Here is a 23,835-nt window from a genome sequence, read left to right on the forward strand (position 1 = left end):
CTGGTTGAAATGAGACAGATTACAGGGTATATACTTGATTTTGATTGATGTAATGCCACATATAAGGAGAAGGGAATTTGGATTTCGCTCATTAGTTGTTCTATGCGGAATCTGATATTTTAAAAGAGAATGTTTCTTGCTAAACTATTGTTTATAGATCCACGTTTTCTTCGCTTATTTTCTTCCGCGATCACAGTAACATCTCCAATACTTGTTCACAGGCCGTTGATTTTGCTACTGTTGCGACTTTTTTGTTGGAAGCACTCCCTTCTCTCCAATCATCAAATATGGGAAGTAGAGAAAGTATGTCCTTGTAATGGATTTGTGTTATACCTGCATGCAGTTACTTCAGTTGATGTTCTAATTCACACACATATTTGAGATTTCAGAAGGAAAAAAAATGTAAACAACATTTTCTTAATTATATTGCGAGCTGATTACACTTTCTTCAAATTCTTCAGTTTCTGAGGATGAAATGGTCATTGATGATGAACAAACAGAAAAAGTTCTGAATTTGGGTTTGGAGCAACAGATAACCAATGCTATAGATCCACGTTTTCTCCTACAGCTGGTATGTAGTCATAATTTTCACAGTACTGACTATGCTATGCAGTCATAATTTTCACAGTACTGACTATGGTTCACTGTTAGTTTAATCAAGGTTTTTTCCCTTTGAATGATGAATAATGTTTTATATTTCATGAACAGACTACTGTGTTACTTGGTGGGTTTTCACCTCTCAATGGTTCACATAGTGGCCAGCTTGAAGAAAATCATATAGCAGCTGTTACTGCAGTTTGTGCTTTCCTTCATGCGACTTTCAACATTTTACCACTTGAACGTATTATGACTGTACTAGCCTATAGGACAGAACTAGTTCCTGTCCTTTGGAACTTCATGAAACAATGCCATGAAAATCAGAAATGGTCATCCTTGTCAGAACAATCACCATATTTGCCAGCAGATGCTCCTGGATGGCTGCTACCTTTATCTGTTTTCTGCCCTGTTTATAAGTAAGAGCCTATGGCTATAATATATTCAGCCTGTATCATTTGAGGGAATATTCTAGGGCTGTCTTGTATCGTGTGACTGCACACGAGTAAATAACACATCTTCTCTATGGTGAAACAGGCACATGCTTATGATTGTTGATAATGAGGAGTTCTATGAACAGGAAAAGCCATTATCTCTGAAGGATATCAGATGTTTGATTGTTATCCTTAGACAGGTATTGCCTTGTAAGGCTTCAATAAACTGGTAACAAAGGACTTTAAAAAATTGTACTGATTGGAAAGAACTTTTAAAGTTGTTATCTCTTCATCCTGGCCTTGGAAAATACTGGTGATGGTTAGAGGAAGCATTACAGTGATAGGATTAGCTTCTGGCCACCGCAGGTCGGCCAGTGTAAGAGTCACGAGTGGAGATTGATTACCATTGTGATTGATGAATACCTAAAAGAAGCCTCAATTGATACTGTGAAAAAGTGTATTTGCTTGCAATCGTAGGCTGGTAATCTACCATCTGAACCAAGGACAAGAACGGATGTTCTCCACTCTCCTTTATGTGTGGTAATGATATGCAAAGCCTTGTGATTTAGAGGCATGATCATATGGGTGTTTTTTCAAGACCTCCACAAGAAGTTACTGATAATTAAAGTTACTCCTTGTATCCTTGGTTATAACTTGAGAAATGTTTGTTCATAAAGTAAAGAATCTGGAAGCAACAGATCAAAACATCTAGAGATTATCTGACGGTACCTTTTTCTGCTTAGTGCTACACCTGGGTGTCAATGTAACGGGTAGGACAGCGAGACCGAACACATTCATTTCTATGATGATTCTTTACTATTTTTATTCTTCTTTATAAACCTAGTGCAATCCTTCTCCTTTATTTCGATTGTGGACTGCCTATCTGGAGTTAGTGCGTAGAAACTATTGTATAAACAAAATCTGGTGTTACAATCCACAGAACTGAAATAAGACACAAGTGTAACTGGAAGTGCCCATATTAGTTCTTGTGATTTTCTAAATATGCTCTCTATTTTTTGGATTAGTTGAACTATGTTCTTGTGATGAACACAAGGGTATATAATGAAACAATTTCTCTGATCTGATCTAACAGGGGAGGTTCCTTATCAACCTTATACTGATACATAGTTTCAAAAAAATATATATAGATACATGAAATTTCATTCCTTAAAACTACCAGATGTATTGCTCTTTGGAGCAGATATTTAGCTTTTGAAGTCTTGCGTAAACCAAATATCCCACTTTTCTTATACTTGGAGAGTGCTAAGTGTAAAATTGCAAAAACCCAAAAATCCCACTATAATGGCTTGTGTTATATTGTATCAGGACTTCTTTCGTGCCTAATGCATCTATGCTTTGAATACTTAGGCCTTGTGGCAGCTCCTCTGGTTGAACCCGACAGTGCCTGCTAACTGTGGTAAATCAACAACTGCTATTTTTGCTATGAAGAAGCATCCGTTAGAGTTCCTTCAGCACAGGGTCTGTGTTGTAGCATCTGAACTCCTATCACAGGTAGATACACAGTCCCTCTCCTTCAAACACAATTCTTGCAAGATCTTGTCTTGTAGTTGAATTATTTTAGAACTGAAGTTTGAGCTGTAAAGATTATATTGTATTACTGTTCTAACATAGGGTTATTGTAGTTACAAGATTGGAACAACAGACGGCAATTTACACTTCCTAGTGAATTTCATGCTGATGGTGTAAATGAATATTTCATATCTCAGGTAATAGCTGTCAATTGCAACTTATGTTTCTGTTAGTTTGATTTTTGTTTCATAAATTTGTCTCGGTAATTGGAAGTCTCTTCTAGGCAATGATGGAGAATACTAGAGCCAATGATATACTAAAGCAAGCTCCATTCCTGGTGCCATTTACTAGCCGAGCCAAAATATTTACTGTGAGTAATTAAATCTGCACAACTTTTCTTTGAATTTCTCTTTTTAAGTCTTGGCAATTGGCATCTCAAAAACTTGGGGTGGGTTCTATGGTTGACAGACAAGAGAGTTTTTGATGGAGTAGAGTTGAGTTCTCTCAGTTGAGGAGTGGTTCCCGTTCCCTTATTTTCTTTATGTGTAAATAGAAAGTTCATTGTTGTATAAATGATTGGGCAGAGTTTGTCGAGAATCATATCTTTATAAAAAAAAAATTCCTTACCTTTTGGTATATCCCTTGTATATGGTCATTTTGCCAATGTTTATGAATGAGAAATACAACATTTACTTGATAAAAAGAAGTCTTGCCATCTCATTTTTTTGCTTGCCCTTTTACTCCACTCTTTTATTTCGGGCCTTTATATCCATTCCACAAAAATGAGTGGCTTCATTCCCCTTTTATTAATTTTGTGCTTTTGTTTAGTTTTGCTTAAGATACGAGTTTACACATTAAGCCACTATAGTCAGTCAGTTTCTTGTATAGCATGTCATTCAGCTACCACTAACCAATAGAGTTTTAATCATCTGGCAGTCACAACTCGCTGAAGCAAGACAAAGGAATGGGAGCCAGGGTCTCTTTGCTAGGCATAGATTCAGAATTAGAAGAGACCATATTCTGGAAGATGCTTTTAACCAATTGAATGCATTGTCGGAGGAGGATCTCCGTGGACTGGTGATACATTTGCTCTCTGTGTGATTATGTTTGCTTTCTATTTTATTACATACGTGCATGTATATGTACAAGTATGCGTGTGTGTGAGGACACTTCTCTCAGGAATAAAATAATTTCTACTCATGTGGTTAACTTTGTGTAACCAGATACGCGTGACTTTTGTCAACGAACTTGGAGTTGAGGAAGCTGGTATAGATGGTGGTGGGATATTCAAGGATTTCATGGAGAATATTACTCGAGCAGCTTTTGATGTACAATATGGATTATTTAAGGTACTACTTTCACTAATGTTATTACGTATTATTGCTTAGACCAACTTGCCCCATAACTAGTTGAGGTTCCAGTTGTTTTAATATCCTGGAACTGTATATTTTGAGATATTCACTCTTGCAGCAGAGGGAACAGTTCATGAATCTAGCAGTTGATGAAGTACGTCTGGAGATGTCTGTAACTGTGGAAGGAAGTAGAGTACTTTTCACCAGATGAGAAATGGAACACAAAATGTAATAGGAAGAGTTACAATATTTAGTGCTAAAGATTCCTCAATGTATGACAAAGGGCTTATGATTTGTTGCATGGAGTTGGGTATGATGATGTACTTAATAGGAGTCTACGTTAGTAAATGATATGGGTATGCCAACTCTTTGGAATTTAGGACTTGCATTAAGTACCCATACCCATATGTTATACGTTCAAATATGTCAAGGAAATTGAAGGGTGTATGTAACATAGCCTCCAATTGGTAGCAAACTTAGAGAGAACTGACTGAAACTTCTTAACTGATCAATTTGGCGAGGCCATTAGTAATGTAACGGGGCATGTTAAAGTTTCAGAAGAGAAGATGAAGAGTTGAGAATAGGCTCTATGCAATTTTCACAATAACCTCAAGTATTTCTAAATTGGAACTAAGGCCCAAGGTAATAAATGATGACAAGGAGATCGAGCTTTGCATCGGGAGGAAAAGGGAAGGAAGGTGACGACGGGGAAAGCAAATAGGTGTTGTTCAGTCAGAGAAGCGAAAGCAAGGAGAAATTCTGGCAATTGAGCAACTTGATTCAGACAAAAACACAGGACAGAGGAGGAAGAAGATTTTTCAGATACATTAGCAGTGATGTACTCTGAGGTGGATCCAGAACCTTTACAGATTGACTGCAGTTCACATGAGGAAAGTTTAGCAGCAAGTGCAACTGTATGGGTCCAATCGAACATGGTGAAATTGAGTCAGCACTTCGGAGTTGATCTCAAGGGATGCAACAAGGAAGCTTATACTTTGTTGATGAAGCTAGACCCGAGGAGAGAAAAGGATAAGAGATTGGGGGAGAACCAGATGGTCATAAATACAAGCAATATGGTTCCGAAAGAGGTCAGAAACTTATTTGTCAACATGAATTTCAAGGATAGAGAACTAAGGTCCAGCGGGAGAATTCTATCTCTTAGTCATCAATGAGAGTTAAGATTCTCTCTTGGAATGTAAAGGGGTTAAATGAGGGTAGTAAAAAGGAGATTGTCTGAAAATTACTAAATCAATGGGGGGCTGATGTCATAGTTTTAGTTGAGACAAAACTCAAGGGATCAGTCAATAACATATTGCAGAGCATATGGAGCAACAGATGGATGGGGGTAATTCAAAAAGAAGCTCAGGGGAGCAGTGTGGGGATACTAGTTCTATGGGACAAAAGAGTTTGGAATGGGGAGTTGGTGTTGAATGGAGAGCAATGTATAACAGGAAGATTTTCAGGAGTAAATGAGGACTTCTGTTGGCATCTTAGCGCAATTTATGCAGATTGTAACAGAGTGGCTAGGAGAGCATTATGGCAGGAACTGTTAGTATTGAAAAACAGTCTCAATGGGCCATGGGTAGTGTGTGGTGATTTCAATATCACCAGATACCCATCGGAGAGAACAAATTGTCACAAACTGAGTGGTGCTATGGATGAATTTTCATCATGTATAGAAGAACTAAAGCTGGTGGATCCTCCTTTATTGGGAGGATCTTTTACGTGGAGAAGAGGGGAGGATCATAGTTGTGCATCTAGGATTGACAGAATTTTGCGTTGTGCGGAGTGGGAGGATAATTTCCCCCACATCAAACAAAGTTGCCGTCCCAAAATGGCATCAGATCACAATCCTATTATCTTGTCCTGTGGAGGTGAAGAGTGGAAGAAATCCTATTTTAAATTTGAGATATGGTGGCTTGAAGTGGAGGGTTTCAAAGATAGGGTGAAAGAGTGGTGGGCATCCCTCCAAGTGAATGGCAGGCCAGGCTATATTTTGGCGAGAAACTAAAATGCTTAAAGTAAAGCTCAGGGAGTGGAGCAAAGTCAATAGAGGGAATTGGAAACAAAGGAAAGAGGACATTTTTAACCAGATTTCAAGATGGGAAACAATCCAAGAACAGAGACCACTCACAGATTGATGAGCTGATCCAAAAGACTCATCTGGCGGAATTTGAAGAGGTAGCTAAAAAAGAAGAGATAGCCTGGAAACAGATCAAGGATCCAATGGCTAAAACATGGGGACAAAAACACAAATTTTTTCCATAGAATTGCAGCTTCTCACAAGAGGTTCAATTCCTTGGAACAGTTGGAGGTGGATGGAGCTACCATCAAAGATCCCGATTATATTAAGGATGCAGTGCAGAAATTTTATGAAGGCCTTTATAAGGAGACTGAGCAATGGAGGCCTGGTTTGAGACTTCATGATGTATCAAGGATTACTGAAGAAGAACAAATATGGCTTGAGAGGCCTTTTGATGAAGAAGAGATTATGGAATGCCTTAACCAATATGCTATGGAGAAGGCACAAGGTCCAGATGGTTTTCCTATGGTATTCTTTCAGACATTCGGGGTATTCTGAAGGAAGACATCATTAACACCATTAAGGTTTTCCATTCCAAGCAAACTTTTGAGAAAAGTTTTAATGCGACTTTCATTGTCTTGATTCCTAAGAAACCAGGAGCCTCAGAGTAGAAAGATTTCCGACCAATTAGCTTGGTAGGAGGAGTATACAAAATTATTGCCAATTTGTTGGCAGAAAGGCTGAAAAAGGTTGTAAGTAAATTGATCAACAAGCACCAAATGGCTTTTTAAAAGGGAGGCAAATCATGGATGCAACACTCATAGCTAGTGAATGCATTGATTCAAGAACGAAAGGAGGAACACCTGGTCTAATGTGTAAGTTGGATATACAGAAAGCGTATGATCATGTTAATTGGACATTCCTTTTGAATACTCTCCCAACAAATGGGATGGTAGTAAATGGGTGAAGTGGATTGAATATTATATTAAAATAGTCAGGTTCTCTGTTGGTTTTTTTACATCAGAAAGAGGGGTGAGACAGTGTGATCCACTTTCTCCTTTTCTTTTCATTCTAGCAATGGAAGGTTTTGATAGCATGATGAGGATTGCATCACAAAAAAGGTGGATCAGAGGATTCCAAGTTGGAGGAAGAGTGGGGGAGGAGAAGGAAATCGGTCAATTGCTATATGCAGATGACACTCTCATTTTCTGTGAGCCAGTAGCTGAACAAATTAGCTACATTAGAGTGATTCTGGTTCTATTTGAAACTGTATCAGGGTTGAGAGTAAATTGGGGAAACCAGCAGATTCAAAACTTGGCAAATATTTTGGGATGTAGAGTTGATCAAATGCCTACCATTTACTTGGGCATGCCTCTGGGTAGCAATCACAAGGCATTGGATAATCTGGGATGGTATCCTGGAAAAGAATGAAAGGAAATTAACTAGGTGGAAAGCTCAGTATTTATCTTTAGGTGGAAGACTGGTCTTAATAAATTCTATTCTAGATTCCTTACCCACTTATGTGATGTCTTTATTTCCAATCCCAGCAAAAGTTGTGGAAAAGTTAGACAGGCTAAGGAGGAGCTTTCTGTGGCATGGAAATAAAGAAGGGAAAGGTTATTGTTTGGTGAACTGGAAGACTGTGCTTCTCAGTAAAGAAAGAGGTGGTCTGGGTCAGAAATCTGAGGTTGCAAAATGAGAGTCTACTGATGAAGTGGCTGTGGAGATACACTGGTGAGGAAAGAGCTCTATGGAAAGAGGTCATAGTAGCGAAGTACAGTGAATTAAACCCCTGGTGTATAGAAAATGTTTCTGAACCTTATGGTGTGGGTGTGTGGAGAACAATCAGAAATCTTTGGCCACAGATGGAAGCAAATTTATATCTCAAAGTGGGGAATGGAAACAAAACAAAATTTTGGAAGGATGGATGGGTTAATCAAACCTCTCTCAAGAATCTTTTCCCAAATCTGTTCCTCATTTGTGAGAATCCTGAAGATAGAGTGTGTGTTTGTTGGACAGAGCAGGGATGGAACATATCATTTAGGAGAAGGCTTAACGATTGGGAAATAGAGGGGGTGGCAGCTCTGCTGGGAACATTAGGTGGAATTTCCATTATCCCAACAGCTACTGATAGGGTCTTGTGGAAACTCAGCAGGGATGGGGTTTTCTCAGTCAAAAGTGCATATAAGAGCGGACTACATGAGATGACTAGGGGAACACAATATCCTTGGAGGTACTTCTGGAAGAGCGTCATGCTCAAAGTGAAAGGTTTTACTTGGTTAGTGATTAGGAGAGCTTGTCTTACTCAAGAAGTCTTACAAAAGAAAGGTAGACAACTATTCCTAGGTGTTTTCTTTGCAATATAATAGGGGAAACCAATAAACATCTATTTTTACATTGCAAGTTCACCACTCAGCTATGGAACCTTTTCCTCAACATTACAAGCACTAGTTGGACAATGCCAGAGCACACATCGGATCTTTTGAGTTGCTGGATTAGGAGGGGAGGAAGTAAAAAGTCAAAAGAGATGGTGGAGATTAATACCATCATGTATAAGGTGGCCCATATGGAAGGAACAAAATGGGAGATGCTTTAAAGATAGGTCCAATTCCATACATAAAGTAAAATGGAATTGTATTGAAGCTTTACTTCTTTGGTGTCAAGTGTAAACTACTTTGTATAGAAGATGTAGATCAGATTGTAGATTTGATAGGAAGCTTATAAGTGTAATGCTTCGCTAGTCAAAGATAGTATAGTATAAAGATCGTTTCCACAAGGATTGGTACAAATAATAATTCAATCAAATCTTGCTAATTATTATTCAGGTGATCAAAAGAAAAGAGTTGATTGTGGTTATGAACCACTTTTATAGACTAAAAAATGATAATTAAAATCAATTGGTAAATTATGAAGATTAATATCACTACTAAAAGATAGGGTACAAGACTAACAAGTGCATAATGATAGTTAGGATTTGATTCATTCATTTACCACATCTAAAGTTCTATCGATTCTCTCAAATTCGATAGCTTATTAGAGTATCCTTTTAAGCCTTAGATTTTTCTTCCGAGTAAATCTCAAGTTAAAGAATAAACTAATTATACCCAAGTGATTCTAATATGCAAAAACATGTTAATGATTGTTCTTAAGGAAGTAACGTCCTTCGACTATTTTTCCTTGAGATTTAATCAATAATTATCAACAAGCTCCTTCGATTACTTTAGAGAAAATGTATTGAATCAATCCAACAAAACTATGCAACAATATTCACCAAGATATTCCTCTTTCGATTAAATAAAATAATGAACAAGGATGCAATATAATTCAAATTCCCATAACAAGTTCAAGCATAAGAATGAAAATAAAAATCCCAACAAATTCATCAATACAACATGTTTGTCATATACCCCCTAAGAATCTACTCCATGGATGAGAATAAGTTTACTAAGAACAAAAGAGAAAGAAAACATAGCCATCAAACTTTGAATCCCAACTTCCGTTTTGGATTCGAGTAGTGTACCGCGTCTTCCCCTTCCTCTCGCTCGTCGTCTTTCTTTCTGCTCTTTTTTCCCGATATCTCGTCCTTGGGGAAAGCTCCCACATCATATAGCATAGGGTTTCTTCTTTCTCAAATTCCAAATACACCCTTACTTTTATGTTTTCACGCCGCAACTCCACACAGGCGCGCTGTGCAGGCACTTGAACGAGCGGAGAACCAGTATGCAGCTCAAAATTCACGCGGGCGCGCCGCGGGGCGCGCGAAAGAGCTGCGACTCCAATTTTTGCTCATTTTTCTTTCATTTACCCCTTTTTCACTAATCATGTTCAAAACTTGAATTGACCACCTTATATACATGAAAAGTATACCAAAAATTGCAAAATTCACATTAAAACTTGTCTAAACTTTCTCATTTTATTCTCCCATCAGTGGCCAGCATACCCTTAATGCTGATGAATACAATTTACCAATTTCAAAAAAAATAAAAATAAATAAATGATCTCAAGTGCAATGGGGTTAAAAACTGGATTCTAGTGGTGAGGTTCACAATAATACTTGGATCTGATGTCTGATAAAAAACAAAGATACATGCTATTTATTGAGTTGTGTAGGAGACTACCAGTTGCTTATTTAAACATATTGGAAAGTATAAACAGTAACAGAGATATAATGATTACAATAGAGAATGTTCTAGTAACTCTCTAGCAGCTTGTAAATTGCACAAGTCTCGGAAACTTTGTACCTAAAAGATGTAGAGCATGCTCTATATCGTTATCACAACTGACTTCCTCTTCGTTGTAGATGCTTACTGCTTCACCTTCATTTTGGATTGTCGAAAGCCTATGGATATTGAAATTATGTAATGCTACCTGCTTACTATAGGAGTTCTACTAAAGGAAGATGACATCTTATCGTACTAAGTAAACTACATTTATGTCAAAAAGCACAAACTAGTATTTCTCTTCCCATCCATGACAGTAAAACGAGACCTATTTGCCCCCACCCTTCTATCTTCCATTTCTCGCTTGTGGTCGATTTATTTTGAGAACATGAATGTTTATTTGAAGTTTGCTGTAATGAGTACCTTTTTGGTTGGCAAATAGGGAATATTTTCTTAAAAAAGAATTAGTGATTGAGCATATACTCCCATCTCTTATTCAGTTTTCGCTTTAGTCCATGTTATATGAAGGACCGCTTTCCTTACTTTTGCTGCTGTACAAGTGAAGAATCTCTCTTTCTGTGTCCCCCTTCGAACTTCCTTATGTTGTTCGTCTTTTTCTTTTGTCTATTCTCTTCTCTAAATAAAATGAAATTGAAAAACCATTAAAATATATCCAACAAAAAATAAAGAGGGGGAGGAGAACAATGTGGTCATAGACGCGCGAGGTGCAAAACATGTTGAGCGCTTCGTCTCGCTTATCGGGTGCTTCAATGTCGCCACCAAGGCTCTAAGGCATTTCCTATATGATGGGTGTAATCTTGAAGAGGCGACACTAAAGAATTGATATTTCACTTTATCGTAATTATTTTTTAAAATTCTGTATCCATACATTTTTTGCTCATGCTTATAATTTTTAGTTTTGTTTGCACTACACATACATGTTTGTATTTTTTTCTCCATTTGTGCCTTTCTTCAATAAAGCCCACAATTTATTTGCGGTAAAAGCCTCAAAAGACCTTAAATCTTTTTGCCTTCAATAACACTGAGGAGGGAAGAGAGAGAGAGAGAGAGACTTCACGTGATTGCGGAGTTTGTCATCTAGCCTGATTGGATGCTAGATAAATTTGTCTCTGGCCTGACCTTGTTAATTGCAACGCTTACTTTCAGAAAAAGAAAATAAAGTGTAAGCCTATTTACTTTGGTAATTTGGTTCCTATCCTTTTCTATTCTCTTGTCTTAGTCGTAAAAGTGTTTGCTGCCAAGATTTTGTGTTTTGCTAAGGTCACGACCGTTTACTGTTATCATTTCAACTGATCCATCTTTTCCTTGATTTTTCGGTTTGCACAAAAAGACAACATGCAATTTTGTCCTATATAAATTGACATTGAATGGTTTTGCTTTTAGAGGGTTATTGAGAATTTGAGATACAGTTAATTGATGAGACCCCAATTTCTGCCTGCTGCAATAAATTTCTACTGCAGATACTTTTCTGAAATTAAAATTTCTACTGCAGATAGATTTCACCAATGATATGTAATACCTCCTAGAATAATCATTTGGAAGCATTTTACATGTTTTTTATATTTTTTCCGAGTTTTTCTCGTCTCATGGAAAAGTTTGTTGAGCCTCATTATTGTCAGATTCATTTGGATTTTCCCATCTGGCATTAGAATGGGGAAGGGTAGCTTTGCCATTCTCCATCTTCTTGCAAGTAGGACATCAGTTGTTTCTGAACTTAAAGGGAATATTCATTGTATTATGATCTATCCGAGACTATCTGTTGTAGTAACCTACCCATTTTACCTATTATTGGTGGTCAATTGTTGCTCCCTCTCTTGATATTGCAATTCCTGTTGACTTAGGAAGGTATGAGTAATGAGTCAGAAAATCAGGCATCAGCCTTCTCGAATGTTCCTTGAGTTGACTTCACTGAAACATTTACCACTTGGATCCTCTAGTGTTAGTCATCTTACCTACCCATTTTACCTATTATTGGTGGTCAATTGTTGCTCCCTCTCTTGATATTGCAATTCCTGTTGAGTTAGGAAGGTATGAGTAATGAGTCAGAAAATCAGGCATCAGCCTTCTCGAATGTTCCTTGAGTTGATGTCACTGAAACATTTACCACTTGGATCCTCTAGTGTTAGTCATCTTAGAGCTAAAAGGAAGTCTTTAAGACATTCCCGTTCGTTGGGAGGAATCAGATCAATCTTAGGGCTTTCAGTGCATCAAAGACTCTAGCAAATCCATCTCGTCTTTCCTGATCAATAGCTCCAATTCCCATCTTTTTAATACATGTCTTTAACCTAGGCTAGCCGCTAGCGTGGATAGCTGGGTGGTAAAATCTCTCGGGCTCACTATTTGAAATTAAAAAAGAAGGGGAGAATAAATCGCTTTAAATTTGAGTTGACAGTAAATATTTGATTTACACTCATGTTATTGTTTTGTTCAATAACTTCCACTTATCTTGCCTCTCCTTGTGTATTTAGGAAACTGCGGATCATCTACTCTATCCAAATCCTGGATCTGGGATGGTTCATGATCAACACCTCCAGTATTTTCATTTTCTGGGGACAGTTCTTGCTAAGGTATTGGCACTTCTGTAATGCTTGTTCAACATGACCTCTGAAGATCGGTGATTGACTAATCTTCTCATATGCTGTTGTATATTCTTTTTAAACTAAACAAAACACATGCATTGGTGAAAATTACTCCTAGGAGGTATTATCATCTTGAAATATGTCTCATTTATCAAGTCATTATCATCTTGATATAAATATGCATTTCATTAGTTAAAGCTTCTCGTTTTGAACTGGAAACCGGTTGTGTGATTTAACGGATCAAAAGGAAGAAAAATAGCAGTTGTGTGATTTATCTGGGAAACTGTTTCTGACTTTCTGCGTGAATACCTTTTCTTTGATGATGGAAGGGAAAGTGTTCTGCTTGTTTAGCACTTATTTTGAATTCAAAGTTTGTTGATGATGACATATGATAGTACATTTCTTCATTTAACATCATTAAACAAAGTTCAGCTCAACTTGCAGAACCCAAGAAAGGTAAAGTGTAAAGTGTGCGTAGTGGATCCGCTTCAGCTCTGCATTATCTTTTACAATTAAGTTAACTAGATAATGTTTTGAGATATATCAATGCACCTTATCAAGAGAGATCATTTTGAATGGAATGATTTATTAATTTCTTGTTAGCAGCACTTATATCCTATTATTTTTGAGCTTATGGGTTTTAAGCTAGGACATTTTTCATTAGATCTACTCCTCTCAAGGCATTTCCATTTTGTGCCTTAAATATTTTATCTTTACAGTAAATGCTTTGTCTTTTTTCCTTTCGTGATGTTGTAGGCAATGTTTGAAGGCATCCTTGTTGATATTCCATTTGCAACATTCTTTTTGAGCAAGTTGAAGCAAAAGTAAGCTAATAGAAGAAGTCTTATGCAATCTAATTTATTCTATAGTTGTCTGGATCCTTATGATGTAGAGAATGCATGATGAAGGCTTTGTGCAAATTTTCCGGAAGAATTGACACATAAAACCTTCCTAGAAAGATAACTGGAAACTCAAAAAGGAAGTAGATAATGATGCCTTACTTTTAAAAGAGACCAGCTGCTTTCTCCAGGAAGTAACTAAATTCATGCAACAGATCATGCAATTGACACAAAATAATGTCTATGTTCTCTGTGGATCCAGAAAATTCTTTCTTTCAATATGCCATTTAATAGTTCCGTCGATGGAACTAAGGAGTTGGTATTTTATGAATATTTATTGTGTAACAATTCCCGACTGTAGTCGTAATTCAACAATCGGTGATGAACAGACCTTGAAGAAAACTATGACATATCCTTCACTGTGTCACTTTGCTTGGCCTAATGTCCAATCAGAAATAAATATATAATAGTTAAATACAATAACTCATGTAAAATTAGTTTCTCTAAATCGCCATGCTATTCAAATGAGGTTGCCTATTTTACCTGAGATAATATGTAGAAACTTTGTTTTATCATTATTTTATTACTGCCTTTTGTTTTATTGAACACTTAGCAATCTTTGGGTGTTGCATAGTAGTAATTAGCTAAAAGAAAGCAATCATAAAATAGTATTACCAGCTAAAAGAAAGCAATCATTATATTGAGGATCTTAAAGCAACTGAATCTTATAGTAGGTAAGTCCATAATGTTTTTCTTGGTAAGAGTGACATGCAATATGCACATGCATATTAATAGACAATAGACACATGTTGAACAATATTTTAACTGAAAATACTGTAGGGTGTAGACAGTGATGGCTGTGGAAGGGTATGTAATTGAAAGATTGATATATTGACCTAATCGGATAGAGATCTTTATGTCAACTTGGAGTGCATCTTTTCAAGGGCATTCTCATGTCTAACAGTTCCACATTTCTACCTTGTTGGTCACAAAAAGAAAAACCATATGCCATTTCTTCAATAACTCATTGTGACATGCATATTTGGCCTCACTCACTTGGTTAGTTCTCGTAACTTTGCTCCTCAGGTATAACTATTTGAATGATCTTCCTTCCTTGGATCCAGAATTGTATCGCCATCTCATCTTCCTGAAGGTGATGTTTCTTAATATCCTTTATTTATACTAGTGTCGGTTTTTATATTTATGTTTGATGCATTCTGTATGGTAAAGATGGTTAAATTTATTTCGGTTGTACTCTGTGGATAAGTAGCAATGCAACTTATAATTTTGAGAAATAACAATTTGTTTTGTGAAGTTCTTTTTTAAATTTATTTCCCTTTCCCCTGTTTTTCTTTCTTTCCTCTGCTTTAGTTTTCTTATACTATGCAAATTGGAAAACCATGAGTGCTTTGTTTCAAGGCAAAAGTTTGCGAAGGAAGTTGTAATTCGGAGTGACAATATCCCTGTAAGCTCACGGTGAGAAACAATTTTTATATTGTTAAAAAACAGAGTGTTTCAGGCTTTTGCCACTTCTTATCCCATATTTCCATCTTCTGTTTATACTTTTATAGTACATGCACCTTTTCCTTGAATTGGTAAACTAGAGTTATCAAGGAATCTTGTTATAAGATCTTACAATGTCTAAGAACTATCAAAAAAATCTTACCATGTCTAAGAGTGGTATTGACTGATAAAGATTTTGAGGCATTCATGTTGCTTTGTTTTTTTCGGCCTTGATCCTTCCCTGCTTTCTGTTTTTTTGTTTGGTCAACTTTTTGAAGGGTCTTTTAGCCCCCTGGCTAAACCTAAATAGTTAGAATAGATGGTAGAGATAATTCATTGTAGTCCAAATCACATGAGTATTGCAGGTCAGAAAATAGGTTGGGATCCATAACTACACGAAAGAACACAAACAAATCGTTTGTGTAAGAAATTTGGTTGTTTGTGTTAGAAATGTGGAAGTTAACAGCCACAAATATTATGATCAATGCCAAACTAGGTGGGGTCCACAAGAATCCTCAATATCCATTTCGTGCCAGTTAAAACCACTACAGTCCAATATCCGTAATTTGTCTTTCAAGACTAACTAGGGATTCACTAACACTAATGACTATTTTTTTTTCCTTTGAAAATGAAAATTATGTTATTATTATCTGACGAGAGGGAGTTGCTCGGATGGTAAGCACCCCTCACTTCCAACCTGAAGGTTGCGAGTTCGAGTCACCAAGGGAGTAAAAGGGTGGGAGCTCCTAGGGGAGGGTAAAAAAAATAAATATAAAAAATGTTATTATTATCTGCGTTACTTGCTAAGGCATAAAATCAAACTGACATATCTTTCCTTTTGTAGTGTTCTGAGCCTGTGAGGGATGAGGGATTTGAATATGCTCCTCGTTTCTTTTACTTCTGTTAGTCAAAGTCTTATAGAGGGGAAAAATCCCAGGCCCTGTAAAATAGTAGACGAGCCTTATGAAGAAAATTTAGAAAAGAATATGGTGGGGGGCATACATGTTGATTTTAACCATGTGCTATTGACATGGTGTCTTCTTCATCTCTTGAAAATCACTTTTCTCTTCTACCTTTTACTCATTTTATTAGCTCATTCTTTGACTTTTTCTCAAATTTCAGCATTACGAAGGTGATGTTTCAGATCTTGAGTTATACTTTGTCATTCTCAACAATGAATATGGAGAGCAAACTGAAGAAGAGCTGCTTCCTGGTGGTAAAAGCACACGTGTTACTAATGAGAATGTCATCACCTTTATTCATCTTGTTGCTAACCATCGTTTGAACTTTCAGGTTATTTACCCTTCACTCTGTTCTTTTCCAACCTACTGCTTATTGCAATGTCACAATATTTCTGTCAAGATTTTTTATCCTTGTGAGATGCATATCCATTTCATAGTTGTTGCTTAGTCTATCTTGTGATGATGTAGATCCGTCAACAAAGTTCTCATTTTCTGAGGGGTTTCCAACAGCTAATACAAAAGGAGTGGATTGACATGTTTAATGAACATGAACTTCAGGTGCTAGTATTTATACCTCTGTTACACTTTTTTACATCAGAAACATTGTTGGTTTACCTATTATACTCCCTCAGTTCCATTTTATGTGATGTTTGACTGGGAATATAGTTTTAAGGAAGAAAGAAAGACTTCTGAAACTTACTGTGAAAACATCCCATAGAGATTTCTGTGGCTAGAAAATCATGTCATTAAAGGTAAATGGGAAGTTCAAAGTTAAATTGTTTCCAAATATATAGAAGTGCCATTCTTTTTCAGACAGAGGTAGTATCATTTTATTAGAAGAAAGGAAGGTAAATGACAGGCTAGCCTGTCTAAAACATATCCCGAGATAGGCTATATCCTGGCAGCACTTGAAATTCAGGAAAGTTGCCTATCCCTTCCATCTCAACTGCACATCTTAACAAAGTAAACCGAGTCACTTCCCTTACTTCTCTGAGGCATGATAGACTACTCTGGATGAAGCTACTTGTAAGGCTTTTTATCTGTAGTAAGTTATTGAGATCCGCCTAGCCATTTACAAAGAGCTAGTAATGCCTTAATCTGTCAAGATATTTTGCTGAGAATATATGATTTGAATATAAAACCTGAGCAATTATGAAAGAACAAGATTAGAAAGAATGACTTAAATTTCAAGCACCAACTTATTGAGAACTAGCTGTCATATGCTGCCTAAAGAAGATGAAAAAAAGAAAACGAGAATCGCGAAGAAGAAAGTCAATAGAAGCCTGGACAAGATAAAATTACTTGTACGCTGGAAAATTATCCAATGGGCGAGAATTGTTTGTGTTCTTCTAGTCTAGATGTCTTATAATTGTTATGTTCTTAATTAGTAAGAGGTCTAGTTTTCTGTGTCTCACTTTTTGGCCCTATTTTCAGCTTCTTATTTCTGGATCACTTGATGGCATTGATATTGATGACCTTCGAGCTCATACCAATTATACAGGAGGTTACCATAAGGTAACTGCTTCTGCAATTTTCTTCAGTTTCTTCTCTAAAGGTTTCTCTTGAAAATGGTTTCCTGTTTGATTGAATTGGACATGTCTGCAGAGGATTGTATCCCTCATTTTCGTGAGGGAAATGCCTCACGAAATTATATTGTGTGTGTTTCTCTAAAACTAATAGCAGAAGTCTATATCTTTAAGTTCATTTATTTTTAAAAAATAAGTTGTAGTAGAATGATAGAAGGTTTGGAGAAGAGCACAGTGTGCATCAGGTTAGAAATAGGCTAAGAGGGTGTTTGTATTGGATTTTTTAAAAAAAGAAAAGCTTATAAACTTTTAGCTTTTAGCTTATTTTTGTACTTTTTTGGTCTAAAAGTAAGTTCTTAAAAGCACTTTTTATCTTTCCCAAACACGACAAAAAATAGAGAAGGAGCTTAAAAGCCAAATGCACTTAAAATAAGCCAATCCAAACACCCTCGAAGGGTAATGTTTGCTTTAAATCAAACATGATCTGGTGACATCTTCTAAGGAGAAACCAAGTTGATGTTCTAAAAAAATTAATCCCAACAATCTTTCGTGGGTGCTACTGGAAAAAACTGCTTGTCTGATTGATTGATTCCTCTGTTTTTTCAAAAGATAACTGGAGGCCACACCAAAATTAAACCAAAAAAGTGTACGTCTTGCACGGGGCCACACCCTGGAAATTCTACAGTTAGGAACTATTTGGTTCACACATAGTATGTGGGCATTGTTATGTAGTGGATAATACTTTGGTTTGGTGCACACCAAATAAATAATGCATAGATTGTTATGACTATGATACCAAAGTGGAGACTTATCTTAATCCTAATGTTGCTAATACATGTATCTTTATTTAATCTTCTGTCCCATATAAAATCATAGAAAGATTTCCTACAAGAAGTTAAGCAGATATTAGTTATTCTGAGTTTTATTGCTGAAGTTATGCGCTGTATTAGGAACGCAAATAATGCAAAGTTTTAAAATAGAAATAAGTTGTAATATTAATAATGTAAAGCTATATGCTGGTATTATTTGTCCTTGTACATCAAACAGCATGAATCCATAATGTTTTCAGTTTAACAATCTGCACTTTGCCCTTGCTCTTTTTCTTTTCATTAGTAGCCCCCGCTTTTCTTTTCCCTCTCTTCACATGTTTTGTCTCTTCCCATATGCCTAAGCCTTGGTGAGCAAAGTTATCTGGTAAATGTGCTGGTGGGACTCAGTGGAATAGTCAAGATACACGCAAGCTGGTCTGGATCTCCCACCATTTTAGAAAGAAATTTTCCTTTGACAAACAAACTCTATTCAAAAACATGGTTTGGTAGCCAGTAAAAATGTTTAAGTCTGTTTTAATCTGTTAATTTTATCCATATAAAAGCTTCTGAAAGGTTGTTAAATAGCTACACTGCTTCCTTCCAGAAACACCAAACCAAGACTTTCCTTCAAAGTAAACTTGAACCAACTTGAAACACTCACCATTCTGTTTGCAATAATAATTCATAAGAAACAGAAAAACCTGTTCTCCACAAACCAAACTAGACATGGAACATTTTCCAATCCGAAGGCAACCAATAATTTTTTCCAACTTACTGGATAAGTCTAATCATGAAGTCTATAACCTAACACAACATAGAGGACAAGAAAATTATGTCCCATGTATGGTATTCTGAAAGAGAACAATCTTGAACATTCTACTGTAGCAAAACCAATAAAGCCCCCCTGTAGAATGTTGCCGTCATTGCCGTGAGTCGGGAACAAAATCAATAAATGATGGTCAGAACTTAGAAACTCACCAGTTTCAGATGGTGCAATAAAAAACTCCTCAAAACAGTCCATATATTTGTTTGTGATAGATCATTTGCGGAAAAGTAATGCAAAAAATCTGATGTGTATCCTTCTCTTCTTATAGATGATGAAATGTTAAAGCTTATGGATTAGTAGGTCTTCTTGACTATAGTAATAGGTATTTTTCTTTATATGTATAGTAGTCATGGGTATTAAACCGCTCATGTACCTTGGATTAAAGCTAGACTCTAATTATCTAGAAGCTGAGCATATATGACAGTCATTTAAGTTAATGAGCTACATTGTGGTTTCATCAAATAAATGCTTTCTGATTTTCTATTAGTTTGAATACGTCCTTTAACTGTGCATAATTAACTGAAGTACTTCTCACAGGAACACTATGTTATCGATATGTTTTGGGAGGTTGTGAAAAACTTTTCTTTGGAAAATCAGAGAAAATTTCTGAAGTAAGTTTTACCCTTCTCATATGTTTCTTGATTCATTCTTGTTCAGAAATAGGGAACTGCTAAAGCTATTCTGGTTTAAATGGTCCATAGGATGTAATTGAAGTAACTTGATCTTAGGATGCAATAGATGACTGAGACTTATTGCTTCTTTCCTTCCATCTTTAAACATGATGTTCTGATAAATTATGCTTACGCTACATGGTGAAAATGAGTTTGGGAAGTGATTTGGTATTTCATTTTCACCGAGTAAATTGCTTTCATTTAGCTTCATCCGATGGATTTCTGACTCTTGAGGTCTGAAAAGGTTTATTTAACTTCTCTATTTTGGCGGTTCTTTGGTACATTTGAGTATCGTGTTTAAGTTTTTCAATCAATGGATCTTTAACTCGGAAGTTTGAAAAGGTTTGCCTATTTTTTCTGAGATCAGCCACTGTATAGCCATTATTGTTTACTTTGGAACGTCCTTAATTAATATAGCTTAACATGTTAGCGGGAAAGGGGTGGAAGGGGAAATCTGAGGTTCTATTGTTTTTTTGTTTTTTCCATCTTATAATGTTCTCCCTGATTTTCTTGTTTTGTTTTTTGTCCCAAGTAAACTGTCTGCAGTGTAATTTTTTTTTTTTTGTCTCCATATGTCCTGTTGAATAGCTAGGTGCAGGTACGGAAGTTTGATTTATTTAAGTTTTGAGGTGAAGTATTTCATAGGAAAAGCTGATTTTATTGTGTTAACAGTGAATCCAATTGGGTTTGAAAAATAATTAAGAAATATTTCTGCCAGTGTCTACCAAATTCTGGAAAGTTGACAAGAAAGCAACTTACTCTCATAGAGCACCTTTCTTGAGTGAAAAACATTTAATCATCCAAAACTAAGTCCAAATCTTTAAGTAATTAGTGCTAGGGGTTTCTATTCTGAGCTCTGTATAGAGGTCCATGTGGATTTCTAGGAATCTCTTTCTTTTTACTCACTCTTTGGGTGAAGTCTGTGGAAACTATTAATGCTTCAGCACTGAAGATACAGACTGTTTCCTGGACACTAGAATATGCCTGCAAACAAGTAAGGTTTCGTTCAAACAGAAAATAGGAAGAGAGTAGTATAGATAAGATCTGGCATTTGGCAGAGTCCTAAGCTATAGCACTGTAAAAGAAATGAGTTAAAGACACCACTATGTCATCCTCTATGAGATTCTCTTATTTCTCATCATATCTTATGAATGATCTTTTTTTCTGAATAGCATTCCAAGGATTAAGCAACTGTTGTTACTGATAATATGGTGGTCGGTCTGGCCTAAAATAACCTTCTTTAGTATTTGTTTTTTTTTTCATCTTCCTGGATGTCCATAGATTTACTCTACGTCATAAAAGGAGCACCTGCTTAAATGATCTTTAGTGCATTTAACCATCCTGTGTCTCCTTTAGGTTAAAACTACAGTTTTCCACTTAAATGTGTTGATCCTACATCCTGGTATTGAACATCTCCTAGAGAGAAAAAGCAGATATGTATGAAAATGACTTATATATTTCTATGTTGTAGCTGGTCTTTGGACCCCTTATGGTAAAACGAGGTGTTCAAATTGTATTTAGAAATTTACAACACTCAATATGGAATGTTGATGGACAGTTTGTACATGAAATGAATATTACTTATTGTAGATAGTTATGCAGACATTTTATTCGTGTTGATTCTAATGTTCAGTAGGAGTTAAATCAACCTCGTCACTTTTTCCTTTTCGGTGCCAGGTTTGTGACTGGGTGTTCACGAGGACCCTTACTCGGATTTAAATATTTGGAGCCGTTGTTCTGCATACAGAGGTTAGTCTAACTCTTTATATGATGTCTTTTGTTGAAGCATTTGATTTGGTATACAATTTTATTTTTATTATTTTGGGTTTTGTCTTATGATTAGAGCGGGTGGGCATGCTTCTGATGAAGCTCTTGATCGTCTGCCGACATCAGCTACTTGCATGAATCTTTTAAAATTTCCACCATACAGAAGGTTTGCTCTGTTCCAGTGATATGTATTATTGTTACAATTATGTGATACAAACTTAAAACTTCAAAAGCAAAAGACATAGCTATGCAGTTGGAGTGGTCAATTTCAAAAAAGTAGTTTCTTTTATATGGTGCTTCTAAATTATTGTACATCCTTTGCTTTCCTTTATCACTACAAACAAGTGCTAGTAACTGTAATTTCCTTTTATGCTGCAGCAAAGAGCAGATGGAGCAGAAATTGTTATACGCCATAAATGCTGATGCTGGTTTCGATTTAAGCTGATGGAATTATCTGTGCATGCAATTTTGGAGTATCCGCTTTCTATCTGAAGCAGCTTGTGTTCTTCATTGGCATAAAGGAAAACACATGAAATGGTATGATCTGTGCACCACCATGGGAGCATACTGGAAAGGAACTGCTAATTGCTAAACAGTCAACAGATGGTCAAGAAGCACGTGTAAATAAGAACCCATTACCTGCCCCTTGACTAGATGTGCATACATACCCCAGGTGCAATGTATATCATCCTTTGGGAAGTGAATGGCACGCGTGCTAGACATTTCAAGCTCGTTGAAAAGCGAGGTTGTAGTTAAAAATTAGTTTGAAACCTGTGGAAGCTTATATGTTAGGATGATCATAGTCACCGGAAGTTGTCAACCATTTGTATTCATTGTACAAGTTTATGCATCTCTTTAACGAGGTGCCCAACTGCTGCTAGTTGTAATATCCTTGAACGGATAGCTTGCACAGTACTTAATATATATATATATATATATATATATATATCTGTACTATGATGTGTTGTACCTTGTTGACGAATGGATCTGGAATCATTTAGATTTTAGTCCATTAATGATTTATTTGGTTTGAGTTAGAGCTAATACACATAAAAATCAGTACCAACTTGTACAATGATTGGTTGGAATTTGAGGACATAAATATCAGCATTAGTTAATATAATGTTTGGTTGGGTTTTTTTGTTTACCTCATAAATAATGCTTAACTATATTATTTTGGAATATCAAACAATACTTGTTTACTTTATGAAATCAATAGATAATTTCACACTTAGGGGTTGTGTGGTAGAGTGTATTTGCAAAAATAATGCATGCATTAAGTATGTGTAATAGTAGAGTACTTGTTTGATACACTTTTTAATGCTATGTATAACTAAGGCCACTCTATTGTTGTATTTAAGAGTATTACTAATACAATGGATTTCTAGCTATTAGTAATGTATAGGAATGTAATTCATGCATTAGCATGGTTAAAGACCCAATTGCTCCTCAAAAGTACTTTTACATCTTTTCCACCATAATTTAGAGAATATTTTTTATAAATAATTTTTTTATACAATGCATACTATTTTTAATACATCAAACGAAACAACACACGCATTACTAATACACTTTATTGAGCATTATTTTTATACACTGTACCAAACAACACCTTAATTCCTAATTTATCCTTATCATTAATTATAGTCATTTCTCTATTACATTTTTCAAAACATTGTACTTGTTATATTCAAATGGGTGATATAGTAAAATTACTTTTTTATTTATAGTTTTTTAAGAACTGTGCAAAGTTAGTAATGGACAAATATTATAGGACAGAGGGACTAAATGCTTAAGTTAAGCAGGCAATTTCGCTATTGGTGATCTAGGTCACTTTTCTGTTAGACTTGACGGCATTTGGTAGTTGGTTAAGGTTTAGCCTAATACATGAATAACTTGGTTGTTTATGTATTAAAAATTGAATAGTTTATAAATAGAAAAAAAGTTATTCATGTATTAATTTTATATAATGTTTGGTTGGTAATGTTATATAAAAGTTCATGTATTAATTTTATACGGTGTTTGATTGTGTTTTAGTAATTTTACATAATTAATAGAGAGAAGTATTAAAAACACCTGCAAACTTGGCACGGATAATTGGTCTCATCTCCGAACTATTGATAGGCTGAAAAATACCCCTATACTTGACAAACTAAGTTTGAGCATCTACGAGTGAGCTCAACTACATGCAAAAAGAAGGTAGTGACTTTCAAACTCCTAATATTAGAATTCTGGGTTT

The 23,835-nt window shown here is 35.9% G+C and overlaps 1 protein-coding gene across 1 annotated transcript; it reads left to right on the forward strand.

The window, feature by feature from the left end:
* The first annotated feature begins 220 nt into the window (after window positions 1-220).
* Window positions 221-22,528, forward strand: LOC125853213 (E3 ubiquitin-protein ligase UPL6). The gene is made up of 19 exons (XM_049532887.1): window positions 221-303; window positions 462-571; window positions 709-1,013; window positions 1,132-1,228; window positions 2,397-2,540; window positions 2,672-2,755; window positions 2,842-2,928; window positions 3,495-3,635; window positions 3,782-3,907; window positions 12,583-12,681; window positions 13,450-13,517; window positions 14,619-14,685; window positions 16,158-16,328; window positions 16,466-16,555; window positions 17,432-17,512; window positions 19,696-19,769; window positions 21,507-21,578; window positions 21,673-21,762; window positions 21,975-22,528. Exons 1-19 carry the CDS (start codon window positions 288-290, stop codon window positions 22,039-22,041), a joined length of 1,989 nt encoding a protein of 662 aa, XP_049388844.1. The 5' UTR covers window positions 221-287; the 3' UTR covers window positions 22,042-22,528.
* Window positions 22,529-23,835: the final 1,307 nt, after the last annotated feature.

This window comes from Solanum stenotomum, chromosome 1 (assembly GCF_019186545.1).
Source record: "Solanum stenotomum isolate F172 chromosome 1, ASM1918654v1, whole genome shotgun sequence".
Classification (NCBI taxonomy): domain Eukaryota; kingdom Viridiplantae; phylum Streptophyta; class Magnoliopsida; order Solanales; family Solanaceae; genus Solanum; species Solanum stenotomum.

What these genes read in the sequence shown, in the direction of transcription:
- LOC125853213 (XM_049532887.1), top strand. An exon ending in CATCTGAACTCCTATCACAG is followed by an intron (nt 2,541 to 2,671) that starts GTAGATACACAG and finishes GGGTTATTGTAG; the next exon opens with TTACAAGATTGGAACAACAG. An exon ending in ACCATCGTTTGAACTTTCAG is followed by an intron (nt 16,329 to 16,465) that starts GTTATTTACCCT and finishes GTGATGATGTAG; the next exon opens with ATCCGTCAACAAAGTTCTCA.